At 36.5% G+C, this 17,705-nt stretch overlaps 2 protein-coding genes across 6 annotated transcripts; both read left to right on the top strand.

Annotated features, from left to right (window-relative positions):
• Window positions 1-2,760: 2,760 nt before the first annotated feature.
• LOC149404718 (homeobox-leucine zipper protein HDG5-like) lies at window positions 2,761-9,072 on the top strand. Of its 5 annotated transcripts, none has more exons than XM_089604959.1 (12): window positions 2,761-2,863; window positions 3,682-4,013; window positions 4,115-4,293; window positions 4,397-4,514; window positions 5,293-5,481; window positions 5,888-6,376; window positions 6,458-6,559; window positions 6,645-6,866; window positions 6,948-7,116; window positions 7,188-7,459; window positions 7,540-7,635; window positions 8,181-9,072. In XM_089604959.1, exons 2-12 carry the CDS (start codon window positions 3,861-3,863, stop codon window positions 8,601-8,603), a joined length of 2,412 nt encoding a protein of 803 aa, XP_089461085.1. In that variant the 5' UTR covers window positions 2,761-2,863; window positions 3,682-3,860; the 3' UTR covers window positions 8,604-9,072. The 5 variants fall into 5 exon arrangements, with proteins under 5 accessions (XP_089461085.1, XP_089461094.1, XP_089461090.1 ...); XM_089604968.1 differs by lacking the exon at window positions 2,761-2,863 and adding an exon at window positions 2,874-3,130; XM_089604964.1 differs by lacking the exon at window positions 2,761-2,863 and adding an exon at window positions 3,151-3,270.
• Window positions 9,073-13,961: 4,889 nt separating this feature from the next.
• Window positions 13,962-14,747, top strand: LOC149404717 (uncharacterized). Its single transcript, XM_089607650.1, has 4 exons — window positions 13,962-14,010; window positions 14,163-14,226; window positions 14,440-14,608; window positions 14,689-14,747. Exons 1-4 carry the CDS (start codon window positions 14,000-14,002, stop codon window positions 14,745-14,747), a joined length of 303 nt encoding a protein of 100 aa, XP_089463776.1. The 5' UTR covers window positions 13,962-13,999.
• The last annotated feature ends 2,958 nt before the right edge of the window (window positions 14,748-17,705 follow it).

Here is a 17,705-nt window from a genome sequence, read left to right as displayed (position 1 = left end):
TCATATGAAAACAAAACCAAAAAACAATCTTATAAAAGATCGTCATTAATACATTCCAAGACATACTAAATGAATAATATAATGTTTTATTAAAAGAAACTACTAAGCAAATAAGGTTACGCTATGATCATTCGAGATACTTGGTGATAAGTCTTACGCCAAAATGTATCATAGTTATTACAAATAGATTTTCGAATCAGTGTGTGAATCGACTCTTTGATACCATGGGAAGTCCAATCAAGTAAATCAATAATATCCAAAATCTAATCATCATGAACGGATGATCTACGCGTGTAGTTTATTTCCTACCATTAATCGATGTATTACGTTGTAAATACACTCGATCGTACTCTCTTAATTTTTTGTAAAAACCTTGGCAATTAGGTTGGCAATGTTGTGAATTTAGTGAATTGATTTTAAATACTTGTACAGAATCCCATATATTATATATTTTTATATTTTACCTAGCAGGCTTGCACCAATGTGTCCGATAAATATATATCTAATCCATAGATTAATATGAAACTTTTTTACTACCGGCTAATATAATTCAATTAATCAAGCATCGCCGATTAAAATCCCGGTCAATAGAAGCTACACCATAAGTATATATGCAATATTAACCACATATCATAGTCACCCACTGAATAATAAGTATGCGCGCGCGTGATCAGAATATATAGCTAAAAACAAGGTTTGTATAAAATGTTTCACGCTTGAGTTATATCCCATCAGAAGAGGTTTTTTTTTTTTTTTTTTTTTTCATATGCCTGAAATTTGGTGCTCTCGTATTCATATAGGTGTTTGATTACAGTCTATTTTCACATTTTTGTAGATGAGATTTTCTTTTAGTTATCGACATGAATAATATATAGGTCCACAAACTCATTTGTGAATATATGAGCAACATCAGACAAATAAAATGCGAAAATTTAGAGACTCTATTGTATATTGTAAATGAGGCGGATGCAAAGAGAGTAAAAGAAACAATAAATCAAGTATCATAAACTTATTTAGTCAATGCCCGAATAATAATGACACGTTATTCATAATAATAATGAATTAGCTATCAAGGAAGGTGTTCTTATGGCGCGCAGATTCGGCTTCACTCCGTGCGACATCGAGTCGGATTCTAAGGAACCGATCCAGCTCTTGAATAAAGCAACTCGCCATCTTGGAGAGGAAGGTCACCTTGTAGACAATATCCTAGACCTAAATTTTTAATGGAAAAAATTGTACAAAATGGTCATTTGAAATTTATTGATTAGTAAAATAATCAAAGTTTCAACTTTTCAGCAAAATAGTCAAATTTACATTTTAAAATTTTTTTTGATAGTCAAGATTAATTTTTTTGATAATTATTATAAAAAACTTATCATTTTCAAAAAAATTCATCTTGGGTGAATTTTTTTTTTTGGAACCAGATTACTGCACATTTTGGTTATTTCATTAAATTAAGACAAACTTGACTATTTTATAAATTCATAATATTAAATTAATTAATTGACTATTTAGCTACGTCACATATTTCTAAATTGTTTTTATTTTTCCTTTGTTTAAAGGTCTGAAAATTTGGTAGGTCATTCTTTGGCTTCTTTGGGTTTAATTCCATGTTCGCTACCTGGGTTAATAACATTCCTGCTTGTATTGCAGAACCTCTGTTAGCCGATTTGGCTCTTATTCTTTAAGTGCTAATAACGCTATTTTTTCTCAAAGATATATATATATATATATATATATATATATATATATATATATATAATCATTGAATTTTTGAGCCTCCATATTTTGTTCCGCTTGATGGTTAGCAAGCTCATGAGCCTCACCATAAACCTTACGAGACCAATAGGTAAAGTTGACTTCGCAAAATTAGTTACGAGTTTTATCTATATATAGTAAAGTTTATTCACCTGAAAATTGGAGATTAGTAGTTATGTATTTTATTTGACGCGGGCTACGCATGTTATTAAATCACTAGATTAAACCATAAACTATGATTATACCCTACTCGAGCAACTTTCATATTATTTTATAACAAGGAACGATTGTCCTAAGGTTTTTGTAATTTAAGATCGAGATCTTAAAAAGATGAGATAAGAATAAATATAAATATATATATATATATATATATATAGATTATATATATTTGCACACAAGGGTCAAACCATTCACTCTAAAAAAAGAATTTATAATATAAGGGTCAAAGTTGCAATAACTATTAAATTAATTTCCCAAGTAAAAAACTTTCCATAGAAACATGCGGTAGAAATCACAAAGAAAGAGGAAAAAATATAAAAACGTTACATTGAACTTGACTGATGATAATCCCTAAATGAACGGCTCTGATTCATTGACTCTCTAATTTTTTTCATATAGAGTTTAGGCATTTTAGCCCTTAAACTTTCCATTTTATTGCCAAAGTCAAATCTCATTTCCGCTTTCACACCATTTAACCGCAAGCGCCACGGTAAGAAAGAAAGCCCTAATAAATGCGTGTAATACAACAACCAATCAGAGAGAAGCGTGAATCCACGCGCGATCAAAGTTGACGAATCAGTTACGGAAAAGAAAATTGTTTGACTTTGGGCAATGACTGTTCGAGAGAGAACGAAAGAAATGGTCATCCATCTTGATCTTGACACGTGTAATAAACAACCCATAAACGAGATCAACGGCGTCGATCAGTCGGTTTCCGTCAAAACCTTTTTTACTTTCCTTTCTTTCGCATTTACCAAACACAGTGAATTCAATAAATTTGGGATTTATGGCTTAGAGGGAGCGTATGTGTGGAATGTGTTTGTGACGAGTGGTGATAAACTTAGAGAGAGAGAGGTCTGAAGAAGAGAGAAACAGATCATCCAGGGTAAGAGATAGAGAGAGAGAGAGAGAGAGAGAGAGAGAGAGAGAGAAGGGTTTTCTTTTTCATATCTTTAGTTTTCTTACACCGACACAAGAGAGTGTGTTTGTGTCTGTGCATGGTTTGTGTTCTGATGATATTTAGTATTTACTTCTCTCTCTATCTCTCTCGAGATACACACAATTAATATTATTTTATTTTCGTGTGCTTTAAATATTTCAAACCTTCATTTAATCTCCGTTGGCCACGGTTGTACTGAGCTTATATACTGTGGTATTTCTTTTCTTTGTTTTTTTGCTTTTGTTTTTATTATTCATATCCCTTTCATCTTCAATTCTTCGTCGGCTTTTATGGTGCCCTTGAGATTTATTTTGCTGTTTTTTTTACTTGAAGGTGAAGTTATTATCTTCTAGGTATGAAGGGATTATTGAGAGCACAGATTTTCTTTTCTTTCTTCTTCTTCTTTTTAATTTACATATCTACTCCGATCTTACAATTTGTTTTGATATTTCATATCGAAACTCATGCCATAGATAAAATTAAGAGCTCCAAAAATACACGGTCTTCTAGTTTAATTTAGAAATTTCCTTTTTGTCTTTCCTTTTAGTGATACTTGAAAAAACAAATCATACCTATATATATATATATGCATGATTGATTTTTTTTTTTGCGAATAAAAAAGCATAGAAAACACCATGGTTTCCCATTGCAGATCATATACATATACGCCAAAATATTGTTTTTCTTTTCTCATCCAATTTTTATTTTGACATATAAACCGTTGAAACCTTTTCCTTCTGTACTGACAAATCAATTAAATGCAGGTCTAATCAACCGAGGCTCAAGTGAAGAAGCTGTGCAGTAGTACTGAAAGGAAGAAGAAAAAAAAAAGCTTAAATTTAACCAGAAACCCTAGCTAGTCAGACAATTTATTGCATACATTATCTCTTCAAACCCTTTTCAAAACCACACAAAAAAGAAAAAAAAGGAAAACAAAAAAAAAATGTATGGAGATTGTCAAGTGATGTCATCCATGGGAGGAGGGAACGTTGTTGTTTCCTCCGATAGCCTTTTCGCTTCGTCGATCGGCCAAAACCCTAATAACTACAACTTCATGTCCAATATGCCCAACTTCCAACCCTTCTCCATGGCACCTGTGAGTAAATATTTCTACAAAATGATTGTATAATATTTGGTTTCCTTTTTTTTTTTTGTCTTTTATAAATTGACCACACTTTTTTTTTCTGGGTTGAGAAGGAAGAGAATGGGCTTCTGATGAGAGGAAAAGATGAGATGTTGGAGAGTGGTTCCGGAAGTGAGCAATTGGAGGACAAATCAGCGAACGAAGAACAAGAAAACAGTGCCGATCAGCAACAGAAACCCAAGAAGAAGCGTTATCACCGCCACACGGCTCGCCAGATCCAAGAAATGGAGTCGTAATAAAACTAATTTCTTTTATTTTTATTTTACAGTGACTCAAACTCATCTCTTTTTCACTGAACATTCCCATTTTTAATTTATTCTTTTTTTTTTTGGTAGTTTATTCAAGGAATGTCCACACCCAGATGACAAGCAAAGAACGAAGCTGAGCAATGATCTAGGGCTCAGACCAAGGCAGGTCAAATTCTGGTTCCAAAACAGAAGAACCCAAATGAAGGTTAGTTTCTGAATCTGATACCGCTTTAATTAGCTTTTAATTTAGTTTTGTTTTGTTTTTTTCCTGGCTGACCAAAGAAAAGTGAAAAACCTTTGTGATGTGATCTTTTTAAAAAGCTTTCATTGATATAACCCTAAAACGAGGCAACATACGAGCTCTTTAATTGAGCTGTTAATGGCAAATCTCCTCGCCAATATATCCTTGCACGTTTCCCAAGTATTTAACGCGCTTTTTATTGCTTACATTAAAAGTCTATATATCTTCTTTTTTTTCTCCTAAAATGATAAACTAGGTGTCATAAATCACATAATCTCGCTCATTTGTAAGGGAATATACGAATTGGAGTCTCATTTACCGTTTTGGCTCATCAAGAAATGGGTAGTCGTTTATAATTATGAATTTTCCATAAATGTGAGCTTTGGTTTCGCAATAAACTCTCTACCTAATTTTTTGTGATTCCCAAAGGTTGCACAAAATAAATGCTTCGTCATTTTAGGTTACAGACGGCTTTAGTGTCAAACAGAAGTACAAGAAGCGTTTTGAAAATTATCTAGTTGAAAAAAACATTTTCAGTTAACCATGGTCAAGGAATTTCATTTATTAAGGGTTAATAAAATAAATACTAGAGAGAAAGGCCATTTTTTTTGTTTTTTGTAAGGAAGCATTTAAAATTGATGGGTATCAATTGCTTTTATATGCAATAAAATTTATCCTGTCTAATGACATTTTGGTTGTTGAATGATACATTATTAATGATAATTATAATTTTCTTAATTAGGCACAACAAGACCGATCAGATAATGTCATCCTTAGAGCGGAGAATGAGTCTCTAAAGAATGAAAATTACCGGCTTCAAGCGGCCATTCGGAATGTTATGTGCCCTAATTGTGGCGGACCTGCAATGATTGGCGAAATAGGCATCGATGAACAACAACTTCGTCTCGAAAATGCTAGGCTTAGGGAGGAGGTAACTATACAAACTTGTAATTGAATTTCTCCGTTAAACATTTAATCAAATCAATAAAATTCATATAATTAAACCCAATTACACCAATTAGAATAAAAACTTTATTATAACCATTTTAATTTGAATGGTTAACAGATGATATTGACTTTAGCTATTTAATTATGAAGTAGTGATGGTAATGTCTTTTATTTCTTTATACACAAAGTAACATTGATATGCCCTCTCAATATTTTCTTTTATAAAAACAAATAAGGGTGATTAGGTTTTAATCTGTTTGTATTACTTTTACAACTAGTACCAAATTCTCTATAAAAAGGCACTAATGTACACTCATTTAAATAAGGGATGACACCAACATTTTACTACTGAATGATCATTTCTTGCAAAAAAAAAAAACAATCTACAGTTGGAGAGGGTTTGCTGTATGACATCGCGGTACACGGGAAGGTCTATGGGGTCTCATATGCCATCCCTGATTCCAGCGCCTCCGCTGGATCTCGAGATGGGAATCTACTCGAGGAACTTTGCGGACCCCACGATCCCCGACCACATGGTCCCCGTCCCGATGCAGAATCACCACCAACACTTCTCGGCTGGCGCCGATAACAACCTCAACGGCCTTCTCCTGGTGGAGGAGGAGAAGCAGATTGCGTTAGAGCTCTCGGCTTCCTCGACCGACGAGCTCCTCAAGATGTGCCACTCTGGCTCACCTTTGTGGGTCCCGGCACGCGAAAATGGGCCTGCACGGGAAGTCCTCAACCCCGACGAGTATGCTCGGGCCTTTCCATGGGCCCTCAAGGGCACCGAGGGCGGAGAGTTCAGGACAGAAGCTACACGAGACAGTGCCGTCGTCATCATGAATAGCATCACTCTCGTTGATGCTTTTCTTGATGCCGTGAGTTTTTTTTTTTTTTAATTTATATAATTTTGCTTCAGAAGTATGTTGTGATTTACAATGCTGTTTTTGTTTTTTCAGAGTAAGTGGATGGACTTGTTTCCTTCAATTGTGTCAAGGGCCAAAACTCTTCAGGTCATCTCTTCTGATCCTTCAGGCCAGCCCAATGGCTCTCTTCAGCTGGTAAATATTCAACACATGACATGATGAATGAAATTTTGAAGTAAATAATAATAAAAAATATTCATGGTTATAAATTATGACACAGATGTTCGCGGAGCTTCAGTTTCTTTCTCCGCTGGTGCCGACCCGCGAGGCGTATTTCCTCCGTTACTGCCATCACAACCCGAAGGAGGGTGTTTGGGTGATAGTCGATTTTCCGATGGACACATTCCGCGACATGACTTCTCTTCACCAGCCTTCGCTGCCCCGTTACAGGAGGAGGCCCTCTGGCTGTGTCATCCAGGACATGCCTAACGGCTATTCTACCGTACGTTGCCCTAAACATGTACATGCATACACATATATATTCTCACCATTTTGACGTTGGTGGTTATAATTACATGCACAGGTCACTTGGGTGGAACATGCAGAGATAGAGGAGAAGCCTGTTCACCCAACATTCAACAAGTTTGTCCAGAACGGAACAGCGTTCGGTGCTCATCGCTGGCTCGCAATCTTGCAGAGGCAATGCGAACGGGTCGCTAGCCTCATGGCTAGAAACATCTCTGATAACGGAGGTAAAGAAAAAAAAAACAAAAAATTAAGGAAAATTGAACTTTTTGTGATTGTTTGGTTGCACTATTTGCAGTGATACCATCTCTGGAGGGGAGGCAAAGCGTGATAAAGCTTTCGCAGAGAATGATAAGGACGTTCTGCGCCAACATAAGCACTTCGGGCGGGCAGTCGTGGACGGCTCTGTCGGAGCCGACCCCCGATGATACCGTGAGAATCACTCAGAGGACGATCACTGAGGCGGGACAGCCCAATGGAGTCGTCCTCAGCGCCGTCTCCACCACTTGGCTCCCTTATCCCCACTACCATGTCTTCGATCTCCTTAGGGACGAGCGCCGCAGATCCCAGGTAAATTCACCCTTAGTCGTTGCCCTAACCCTAGAGCTTATGGTTTGATGATCATGGTGTTTTTTTTTTCATTTTACCAGCTTGAAGTCCTTTCGAACGGGAATTCCTTGCAAGAGCTTGCCCACATTGCTAATGGCTCTCATCCAGGAAACTGCATCTCTCTTCTTCGGATCAATGTATGTACATCCTCATTTTTATTTATCATCCTATTTAGTTGGAGATTTTAACATCCACTTGAGACTAAGGGAAGCTTCACACTCTCTACACTAAGCCAATAGCTTCTTTTTTATTTTATTTATAAATTTATTTAAATTCCAAAATTTTATTTAAATTTTATTTTGATTTTAGCTTATTTTTGTATAAGGAGTCTTACCTTGCTTACCTAAGCCAAGTGACCCCAATTTATAACAAGCAAACAAACAAACAAAAAAACCCTGAAATTCTTTATATATGTTATCATTAATTGCACCAATTTCTTTATAATTTACAAAGTTCACAAGATTTCTTCCAATTTGTTTAAGAAAATATGCCCCTTAATTAATTTTATCGCATATTCCAAGCGACCCCAGTTAATTTATAACAAGAAAACAAAACAAAACAAAAACCCTGAAATTCATGATATTTATTTATCATTAATTGCACTAATATCTTTTACAATTAAAAAACTTGACAAGATTTCTTCCAAGCATGCCCTTAATTAGTTGATGAACGACGATGGCAGGTGGCGAGCAACTCGTCGCAGCACGTGGAGCTGATGCTGCAGGAGAGCTGCACGGACGAGTCGGGGAGCCTGATTGTCTACTCCACGATGGCGGTGGAGGCGGTCCAGCTGGCGGTGAGAGGGCAGGACCCGTCGTTCATCCCGGTCCTCCCCCTCGGGTTTGTGATCATCCCCGCGGACGGCTCCTGCGTGGGCCCGCCCTCGCCCGACAGCAAGCCCAGCGGGTGCCTCCTCACGGTTGGCCTCCAGGTCCTCGTCAGCACCGTCCCGTCCGCCAAAGTCCACCTTAACAGCATTGCCGCCATCAACACCCACCTTGCCTCCACCGTCCAGCAGATCGCCGCCGCCCTCGGCCCCCCCGGAAACAGCAATGACATTAACGGAAATGGAACCGCTAGCATTGAGGACTGTCTGAAGGGGTAATTTGGGTCATTAATTAAGTAAGTGGTGTCCTTTTTGTTTTTGGCAAATGAAAAGGGATAGGAATTAAAGTAAGACACAGTGGTATTGGGGTTTGTGGTCTAGGTTTAATTTTTTTTTTTTTGGTGGGTGGTAGTTGGAGAATTATTGGGTGCGTGTAGAGATCAATTTAAAACATGTGTAAAGATCAGGGGGAGTCAAGAACGCACCAGCTAAGACCCTTTGGTTTCTGGCTATAAGGATTTCAAACTGAGGACCTATTAAAAAAAAATTAGGTTTTGGAAAAGAGAAAAAAAAAATGAAAAAGTTTGAATCCAATATAACCAGTTAGCAAGGGTGGGGTGGTTCGGGTATTGACTCCTACTTGTTTCTCTCTTTCTCTCTTTCTTTCTTTTGTCGTGTTGTGTTTATGACATGAATTCAATGCTGCTTCTGAGAACTTAAATGACAATATTTATTTCCTTGGTTTATATTTTTTTTTTTCTTGTCGCCTTTTTTTTAACTCTCTCTCCTCTTAAATTTTCTCTTCAGTGGATGGTTTTTGAGTATGGCCTAGCTAGCTCATAGATAACATTTTTGTGATAAGGAGATAGAAGCTTGCTTGGGCATTTGTGTCACTATGCGATATTAATATTTTGAATGTATAAAAGTAGACGCTAGAACAAGAGGGTGTAGTGAAGCTTTAATAACACATTTTTGCTAAGAATTAAATATTTTAACATTTTGTGTGAAAATATCATGAAGTTTCAATTCAAAACTAATTGTTAAGAATTGAATGCGGAAAAACACAATTTTACATCGAAAACTAGATCAAAACACAAAACCAGCAATAACTTCTACCAGAAGTTATATGCGTAAAATTGGCGCAAAGAACTGAACACATGAAGAATGAGAGGAAGAAGGAGAAGAACACACTAATTTATCCTGGTTCAGATTCAGAATGAATCCTAATCCAGTCAAGTCTCAAGAGAGTCCTATTTCGACGATCCACTATTTTCAAACCTTGTAAAGAACAAATCTGATCAAACCATTGATCTTGGCTTAAAGCTTCAACCCAGAAACCTCAAACAGTCTCACAACAGTTTATCTCTCGTGCTTCCCGTGAGATCAAGACCCTATTCTTGATCTCTTACTCTTTCTCTCAAATTTTACTTCTCTATCTCTGTGATTTTCTCTAATCACCAATGAATGAATGGGATAACTAGTGAACTACCCAGGCCAGTGTTTATAACACACACCTCTCCGGTTACAACTTGCCTAAAACCACTTGCAACTCCGAACTAACTCGTCAACCCGTGCTCTTGAGTTGTTGCTAACATGTCATGATGACGAGGAATAACTTTCACAAATCTCCACCTTGCTGATTCATCACCCATCTTCATTCTCCAGGTTCTACACTTGTAATCTTCAAGAGACTTCAAAAAGTCTTCTTATGAGTGGATCATTAGATTTCTCTTCCATCTCGAGGCCTATTTACATGGTCCTTACTCCTAGACCAATCTCAGCAAGCTCAGAGCCTCTTCGAACTTGCTAAGTGCAGTCTGTAGGATTGATCTCAGTGTCAATCTTCTTCACCATCACTAGCTTCTCATTTACGACACCTTGATGAAGTACAGTCTCACGTCAATGTGTTTGGTTATCATGAAACACTAATTTTTGACAAGTGAATTGCACTCTGAGAATCACAATTGACCATTGTTTCTTCATCTGTCAATAGCAATATACTCTGCCTCTGTGGTAGACAACGACACTACATATTGGAGTGTAGACTTCCAACTCACAGTATTGCCTCCAACTGTGAACACATATCTTTATAGAGATCTTCTTTTGTCTAAATCTCTTGCGTAATATGAGTCACAGTACCCAACAACTCTACAGCTTCCATCTTTATCACCTTTAAAGACCATCTTCAGATTTAGACTCCCTCTAATGTATTTCACAAAACATTTTGCTGCTGTCTAGTGAAGTCAAGTAGGCTTGCTCATAAACTTGCTGATGAGACTTACACCATAAGCAATATCGGGTCTGGTGTTTATCATGGCATACATGTAAATGCCAATACAATTTGAGAATGGCACTTCTCTCATGAACTTCCTTTCTATAGTTTCTTCATTTGCTTGAACAGCTCTCAACTTGAAATGAGCATCAATGGGTAGCTTTGACACCTTTGAGTCATTCACAATGAAGAGCTTCACTACTTTCTGCAGATATCCTTGTTGAGATAGAGTCAAGGACTTGTGACTCATATTTCTGACAATATCCATGCCTAGGATCCTTGAAACAGAACCAAGGTCCTTCATATCAAACTCTGTGTTGAGTTTAACCTTCATTTTATCTACCTCCATTTTGTCTTTGCAGGCTATAAGCGTGTCATCAAAATAGATGAGTAGATACATAAATGTGCCATCCTTAAACTGTGTGAGATAAACACAGCTATCATATTTGCTCCACTGAAATCCTTGTTTTATCATAAGCTCATCAAACCTTAGATACCATCGTCTAGGTGATTGTTTAAGACCATACAGGAACTTCTTTACCAAGCAAACTTTCTTCTTTGGATTCCCTTGAACAAAGCCCTTTGGTTGCTCCATGAAAACCTCTTCTTCTATTGTGCCATGCAAGAAAGATGTCTTGACATCAAGTTGCTCCAGTTCCAGATCATACATGGCCACAAGAGCCATGATTATTTTGATTGAGGTATGCTTGATTACTGGTGAGAAAACTTCACGATAGTCAATGCCCCCAAATTGAGAATAGCCTTTTGCTACTAGCTTCGATTTTTATCTTGGCTTCTCCTCACATAGTATGTCTGGTTTAAGTTTGAAAACCCACTTACATCCAACAACTCTCTTATTTTCTGGTGTTGAGACAAGTGACCAAGTGTTGTTCTTTTTCAGAAATTCCATTTCCTCACTCACGGCCTGATGCCACATTTTCATTAACTGCTCTTATGAGCCTCTGAGTAGCTCCTTGGTTCTTCTTCAATCATCTCAGTTGTATTAAATGCAAAAGCTATCAGATCAGCTCCTTTGTTAAGAATTGAATGCTGAAAAACAAATTCTATAGGATTTCTAATCAAAACACAAAACCAGTGATAACTTCTATTGGAAGTCATCTGCGTAAAATTGGCGGAAGAATTGAACACATGAAGAATGATAGGAAGAAGGAGAAAAAGACACGCTGATTTATCCTGGTTCAGATTCAGAATGAATCCTAATCCAGTCAGCTCTCGAGAGAGTCCCATTTCGACGATCCAATATCTCTAAACCGAGTACAAGTACAAATCTGCTCAAACCCTTACCCTTGGTTTCAAGCTTCAACCCAAAAAACACAAACAGCCTCACAACAATTTATCTCTCCTATTTCCCGTGAGATCAAGACCCTATTCTTGATGTTTTATACTTTCTCTCAGACCTGAATTCTCTCTCTTTGATTTTATCCAACCCCCAATGAATGAATGGGAACTAGTAAACTACCCAGGTCAATGTTTATATACACACACGTCCCTGGTTAACTTTTCCAGAACCACTTGCAGCTCCTAACTAACTCTTCAGCCCGAGCTCTTGAGTTATTACTAACGTGTCATGATGACGAGGCACAACTTTCACACTAATTGACAATGAGAGGAGTAACCCATGATTTGTATAAACTTTTTTAGTTCTCATTCTCTTTTTCATGTGAGATTTCAAACAGCCCCTTAAGATGATGGCTCTTTTTAATGAATGGTTTTATGCTCTTGGGCCGAATCTTAACGATTGGACCGATTACCCATTTGGACTTAGTGGACTTTGATACCATGTGAAAATATCATGATGTTCTATCTCAAAACCAATTGGAAATGAGAGGAGTGACTCATGATTTTTATAAACCTTGTTAGTTCCCATTCTCTTTTTCATGTAAGATCCCTAACATTCTGAAGCAAATTTTAAGGCATCTAAGACTATAGATTAGTGGTAATAATTTAAGAATAATAACGTCAATAATTTTCGTTGTTTTCCTTGGGCATATCTCTATACGTGTGAACGCTTGGCTCAAAACATTTTTTATTAACTTAGTTCACTACTACAAATACAGTTTTTCGGTGCGGATAACTTTTGGGTGCGACTTTTCGCACCTAAAAGTCGCACCAAAATTACTTTCGGGTGCGACTTTTCGCACCCAAAAGTCACTGAAGTAACCAAAAAATTTCGCTGATTTTTTTACATTTGGGTGCGAAAAGTCGCACCCAAAAGTTCATCATACCTTTGGGTGCGACAAAGTCGCACCCAAAAGTCCAAAACATTTCGCCTAAAAAATTAGCGGGATTTTGTTCCCTCTCTTATTTCGCTTCTAAAATTTCACTTCTAAATCTTGCGAAAAGAAAAGAAATAAGGAAAAGAAAGAAAAGAAAGAAGAGAGAAAGGGAAAGAGAGAGAGCCGAGAGAAGGAGAGAGAGAGCCGAGAGAAGGAGAGAGAGGAAGAGAGCGAGGGAGTGAGCGACGGGGGTGAGCTCACGGAGGATGAGGAAGCTCGACCAACAGCAAGCCACCGAGACCCGAAACCATCTCGAGCGCGCGCGTCTAAGCCGAGAAGCCGAGGACGCCGGACCGAGAGGAGACGCCGGAAAACGAGGCTGAGAGCACTTGAGGGTTGATTTCACAGCCACAAAGGTGAGAATTTCTCTTACCCGAAATGGATTTTGAGATCTAGGGATTGGAATTCAAATTTGGGATTTTTTTTATTTTCTTGTTTGATTTCGTGAAATTGTTGGCTATGGATGATTGCTTGAGCTTGTTTGTGATGATTAGTACTTGAGTTTGTAGATTGAAATCATTGGTTGGATTTTTCTCTTGATTTGTTTGGCCGAAAATTAGGTATTAGGGTTCATGAATTGGGGGTTTTGATTTTTGGACGTGCTTTAATGATTCTCAGATTGAAATTATGCTGGAATTGGGATTTTCGGATGTAATGATTCTGAGGTTGATTCAGTGATGATTCTGATAGTTGAGATGATTGGTTTATGATTTTGAGCGAGCTTGAGTTTGAGTTTGTCTTGGCCGTGTGAAATGGTTCTGGCCGTGCGTGTGTTTGGGATTTTTGAATTTCTTGGATGATTTCTGGAATTGATTGAGTTTTGATGATTGATTGAGCTTGATTGTGATATATACCCTCCACAATCATAGTTATTATCCCATCACACCTGCTTCAATATATACAAATTACAAAATTTTATCGAGAAAGTTTTTGCTCTATATCTACACAGAAAAAAAAAATGGAGAAGCTTAGGAATGAAATGATGATTTTGAGTTGTAGTTTATCAATAATACTTTACTTTACAATCAAGGGATGGCCAAAATATCAATCTTTACAATCTTTACAAAATGGAGGGATGGCCAAAATATCTTTGATTTCCTTATCACATGGATTATTGGTAATTAACTACTCTTAACAATCAAGGGTTTAGAAGTGAAATAAAGAAACATGTATCTAAACTCTCGTAAGTTCATTTGAATGGCTATTGCCTTCTAGACATACACTGTCATTATATTATTAACCTATAACACGCAATTGATCTGTTTGTAGTTATTGGAGAAACTATAACTTTAGCAGCCCCTCAAGGTCTGACTTTTCTCTCCAACGGAGAATGGTACGAACAGTTTCCTTCTGCGTCACCGTGTCTTTGTTAAGCTGTTGATTCTTGTTTTGTTCTGTTTTATTTTTGTGAAGGCTCTGTTGATTTCCCCATGCTTAGAATTGTTTAACCTCTTGGCATCGGTTTGATTAGATTTCATATGTAAATTAAGATTGTACACGATAAACCTTTTTTTAATGTCTTTTTTTACTATTGTCATTATTTCAGGATTCGGTACCTTCTTCTTGCAAGGCTGCTACGATTGATAAGGATCCTGATGCACGTCAAGCAGTACAAAGCTTTTATTGCAACATTTTTAACCCTCATTCCAAGCCTGATGCCGTACCTGGGGACAATTTTCTGTGTGATGTGTATGTACTGCTCTGTTGGAGTACAGGTAATAAAATCTTCAGCTTTCTCAAGCGTTGGCTCTTTACAGTTACAACCAAAGCTTTCTTCATGCATTTTTTTTTGTAGGCCTTTGGAGGACTTGTGAATACTGGAAATTCCAAATTGGATGCAACAGACCTTTCTGAGGATGAGTATCCTTTTTTTTCTGTGGAATCATTTTCATGCGTCCCTTAATGTCAACTTACGATAATTCATTTGTAATCGGTTTCATTTTGCAACTAAAAGAGTAAGTTTAGATAATTCACCATACTTCTATGCGGGTCTGATAGACAAAAAAAAATGGAGAAGCTGTTCTGGAACTCCATGTTTGTGAGTATTTTTAGCCAAATTAATCATAAACAAAAACCAAAAAACATACATTGTTATATATATAGGTTGTTTAATAATATAAATGATACGTGTTTTTTTTTCAGATCATAGTGGTGTCATGGATTCCGGAGAAGTACGAGCCGGCCAATCACTCGCAGATGGAAAATGGCCACACTGGAGTTGGAGCCATTCCATTCAGAGAAGACTTGGCTGATTTTACTCTGCCTCACTACTCAACAAAGAGAAGAGTGTTGTTCTCACTCTCATGTTTTGTTCTGATGCTTTTTCTTTTATTATTTTGTGTGTTACAAATGTTTTTGTTTTTCATTTTCTTTTCAATTGACAAAAGAAATGTGTATTGGACAACGAGGTACGAGAGGCATGAGGATTTGAAAACGATGTTCTCTTTTTTTTATGTAATTAAATAATTGTATATTTTGGTCTCAAGAATGTAACATATTCAGTGCACCAATTATGTGTTTTTCCAAAGATTTAAAGTCACTTTATAATAGAGTGACGTCTAAAACACTATTTTCCAAAGATTTAAAGTCACTTTATAATAAAGTGACGTCTAAAACACTATTTCTTGTCATGGCGGGAGAGTATCGGGTGCGACAAAGTCGCACCCAATGCTCTTTTACCCGTCTTTCCACGGATTTTGGTGACAATTTAGGTGCGACTTTAGGTGCGAAAAGTCGCACCTAAATGTCGCACCCGAAAGTCAAGACTTTTGGGTGCGACTTTTCGCACCCAAGACTTTTAGGTGCGGATTTTCGGGTGCGGAAAAGTCGCACCCAAAGTCGCACCTAAAGATATCTTTGGGTGCGAAAATTGACTTTTGGGTGCGAAAAAAGTCACACCCAAAGGTCTTTTTTGTACTAGTGGTTAATGCTTCTAATTCTTCTTCATACAAATATTTAGCAAAATTATTAGTTTGATCTGTGGTGAGTACATTTATTGATTTGATGACAGTGGATGATCTTAAATAATAGATACGAAAATGATCTATTATGAATATATTAGCCAAGAAATAATCTCTTGCCACTTTTAAAATCTAATTTTCCGAGGTAGTCTCTATGATAATTGCGAATAAGGGCACTTCCTTCCACTAAATACACGAAATGGCTTACTCTTTTCCAAGTTTCATATTGATTTTTTCGTCCTTGCACAACATTACGTCTCTCGTCATTTCTTGAAGAGTTTGTTCATTCTTTCTACATAACCATTCTTGTCACGAGTCTTTAGTTTAGAGCACATAATACACAAGTTATTCCTTATTCATCACAAAAACCAGAGTAAAGAGAATTTTCAAATTATATTACACTGTCACACTCATATTTCTCGTAATTTTTTCCATTTATCAGTATTTTTATCATTACTTATATTTAAATTTGAAAATAGAGTTTTAAAAGAATCTAATATGATTATCTTTAGAATATTGCCCAAGTTAGTCAATAAATATCATTGACAAACAAACATACTTCTTACTTATGATGCTAGCATTGTTCGTTGAATTCATAAGATCCATGTGAAATAACCATAGAATTGTATTTGTTACAAGAATATATATTATGTTACCTTTTGGTTTGCTTTCGAAACTGATTTGTCCTCTATACTAAAGCAAGTTTCATACTCAAAGGTGGTAGACCTTTGTCTAGACCTTCGCTTGAGATTTTGGTCAAGTTGTTTTACCCGTTGTACCCAAGCCTTTGTTGCCATAATTTAGTGGAGTATTCCTCTTCAAGAAAATTAGCTACGTTATTTTCTAACTTGTAGCAATTCTAATCATATCTTTTTACCCATTAGAATAGATACTCATTCTTTTTCCATTACATTACACATGTCTTTGTTGAAGTTGGTTTGAAATTGCTCATCACAAATTTGGCTAGTGTGCTGACGAAATTTGCGTATCGACAATGCACAAGTAAAGCATTTGACAGTTTAAGATAACCACCATGCTAAGTTTATCTTGGATTTATCATCAATCCTTTGATTTTGAATTTGATTCTCTTATAATTATAATAAGATCAAATGTGTTTTCCCAAATATTTATATGAATTGTCTATTATGAATTAAACAATATTATTTCCAAAACTAAGAAATTTGACTACGCTAAAATAAATTCTAGAAATATAAAGGGGCAAGCTACTAGCGCTATCATAGTTACTGTTGAGTTTAGTGACCACAGATAGATGTAATAATATATTTACGATTAAGTGTAATAAGTTCTCTTCAAAGACAACTTGATATATTGGTGAAGTAAACCAATAATAAAAATAAACATTCGTTATTTATTCAAAAGTTTGTGTAATGATTAATAGTTCTTGTCTTGAAATAAATTACAACATAAGAAGAGTCAAATTAATATTTGCATACACTAGTACAAAATTGGGATCATACAACGCTTAAAAACAGTTGTAGAATGATTCTAAAATGCTTACTTAGCATTTTAGAAGTTAGCGTTGTAGAAAATTCAATGCTTAGACATCCGTCGTAGAAGCTCCACGGGTTCTACAATGGTTACGGATTCATTGTAGAAGCTTATACAATGGTAGAGTTTCATTCTCAAATTTTAAAAAATTCAAGAATTTCTAGCTGTGGCGATGTATATTTCTCGCCGCTGCGAGGTATTCTAAAACGGATAAGACATCAATTGTAGAACTATCTCACCGCGGCGAGAAATTCTCAGTATTGCCCCAATTTTTTCCGCGGCGATGTATATTTGAGGTAGTTTTCTTCTACTTTTCCTTTTACCGCTACCACTAGAAGTAGTA

The sequence above is a fragment of the Urtica dioica genome, chromosome 2 (assembly GCF_054948205.1).
Source record: "Urtica dioica subsp. dioica isolate 48M chromosome 2, U.dioica_male_clone48M_v1_H2, whole genome shotgun sequence".
Lineage (NCBI taxonomy): Eukaryota > Viridiplantae > Streptophyta > Magnoliopsida > Rosales > Urticaceae > Urtica > Urtica dioica.
Note: the sequence above shows the minus strand (reverse complement) of the source record. Positions and strands in the feature narration are given on the sequence as shown.

Bases quoted from the DNA above. Each gene is read 5' to 3' on its own strand.
- LOC149404718 (XM_089604959.1), top strand. From the start codon at position 3,861: ATGTATGGAGATTGTCAAGTGATGTCATCCATGGGAGGAGGGAACGTT. The intron at 4,294-4,396 runs GTAATAAAACTA...TTTTTTTGGTAG, and splicing joins CAGATCCAAGAAATGGAGTC to TTTATTCAAGGAATGTCCAC. The intron at 6,377-6,457 runs GTGAGTTTTTTT...TTGTTTTTTCAG, and splicing joins TTGATGCTTTTCTTGATGCC to AGTAAGTGGATGGACTTGTT.
- LOC149404717 (XM_089607650.1), top strand. The intron at 14,227-14,439 runs GTACGAACAGTT...TCATTATTTCAG, and splicing joins TTTCTCTCCAACGGAGAATG to GATTCGGTACCTTCTTCTTG. The intron at 14,609-14,688 runs GTAATAAAATCT...TTTTTTTTGTAG, and splicing joins ACTGCTCTGTTGGAGTACAG to GCCTTTGGAGGACTTGTGAA.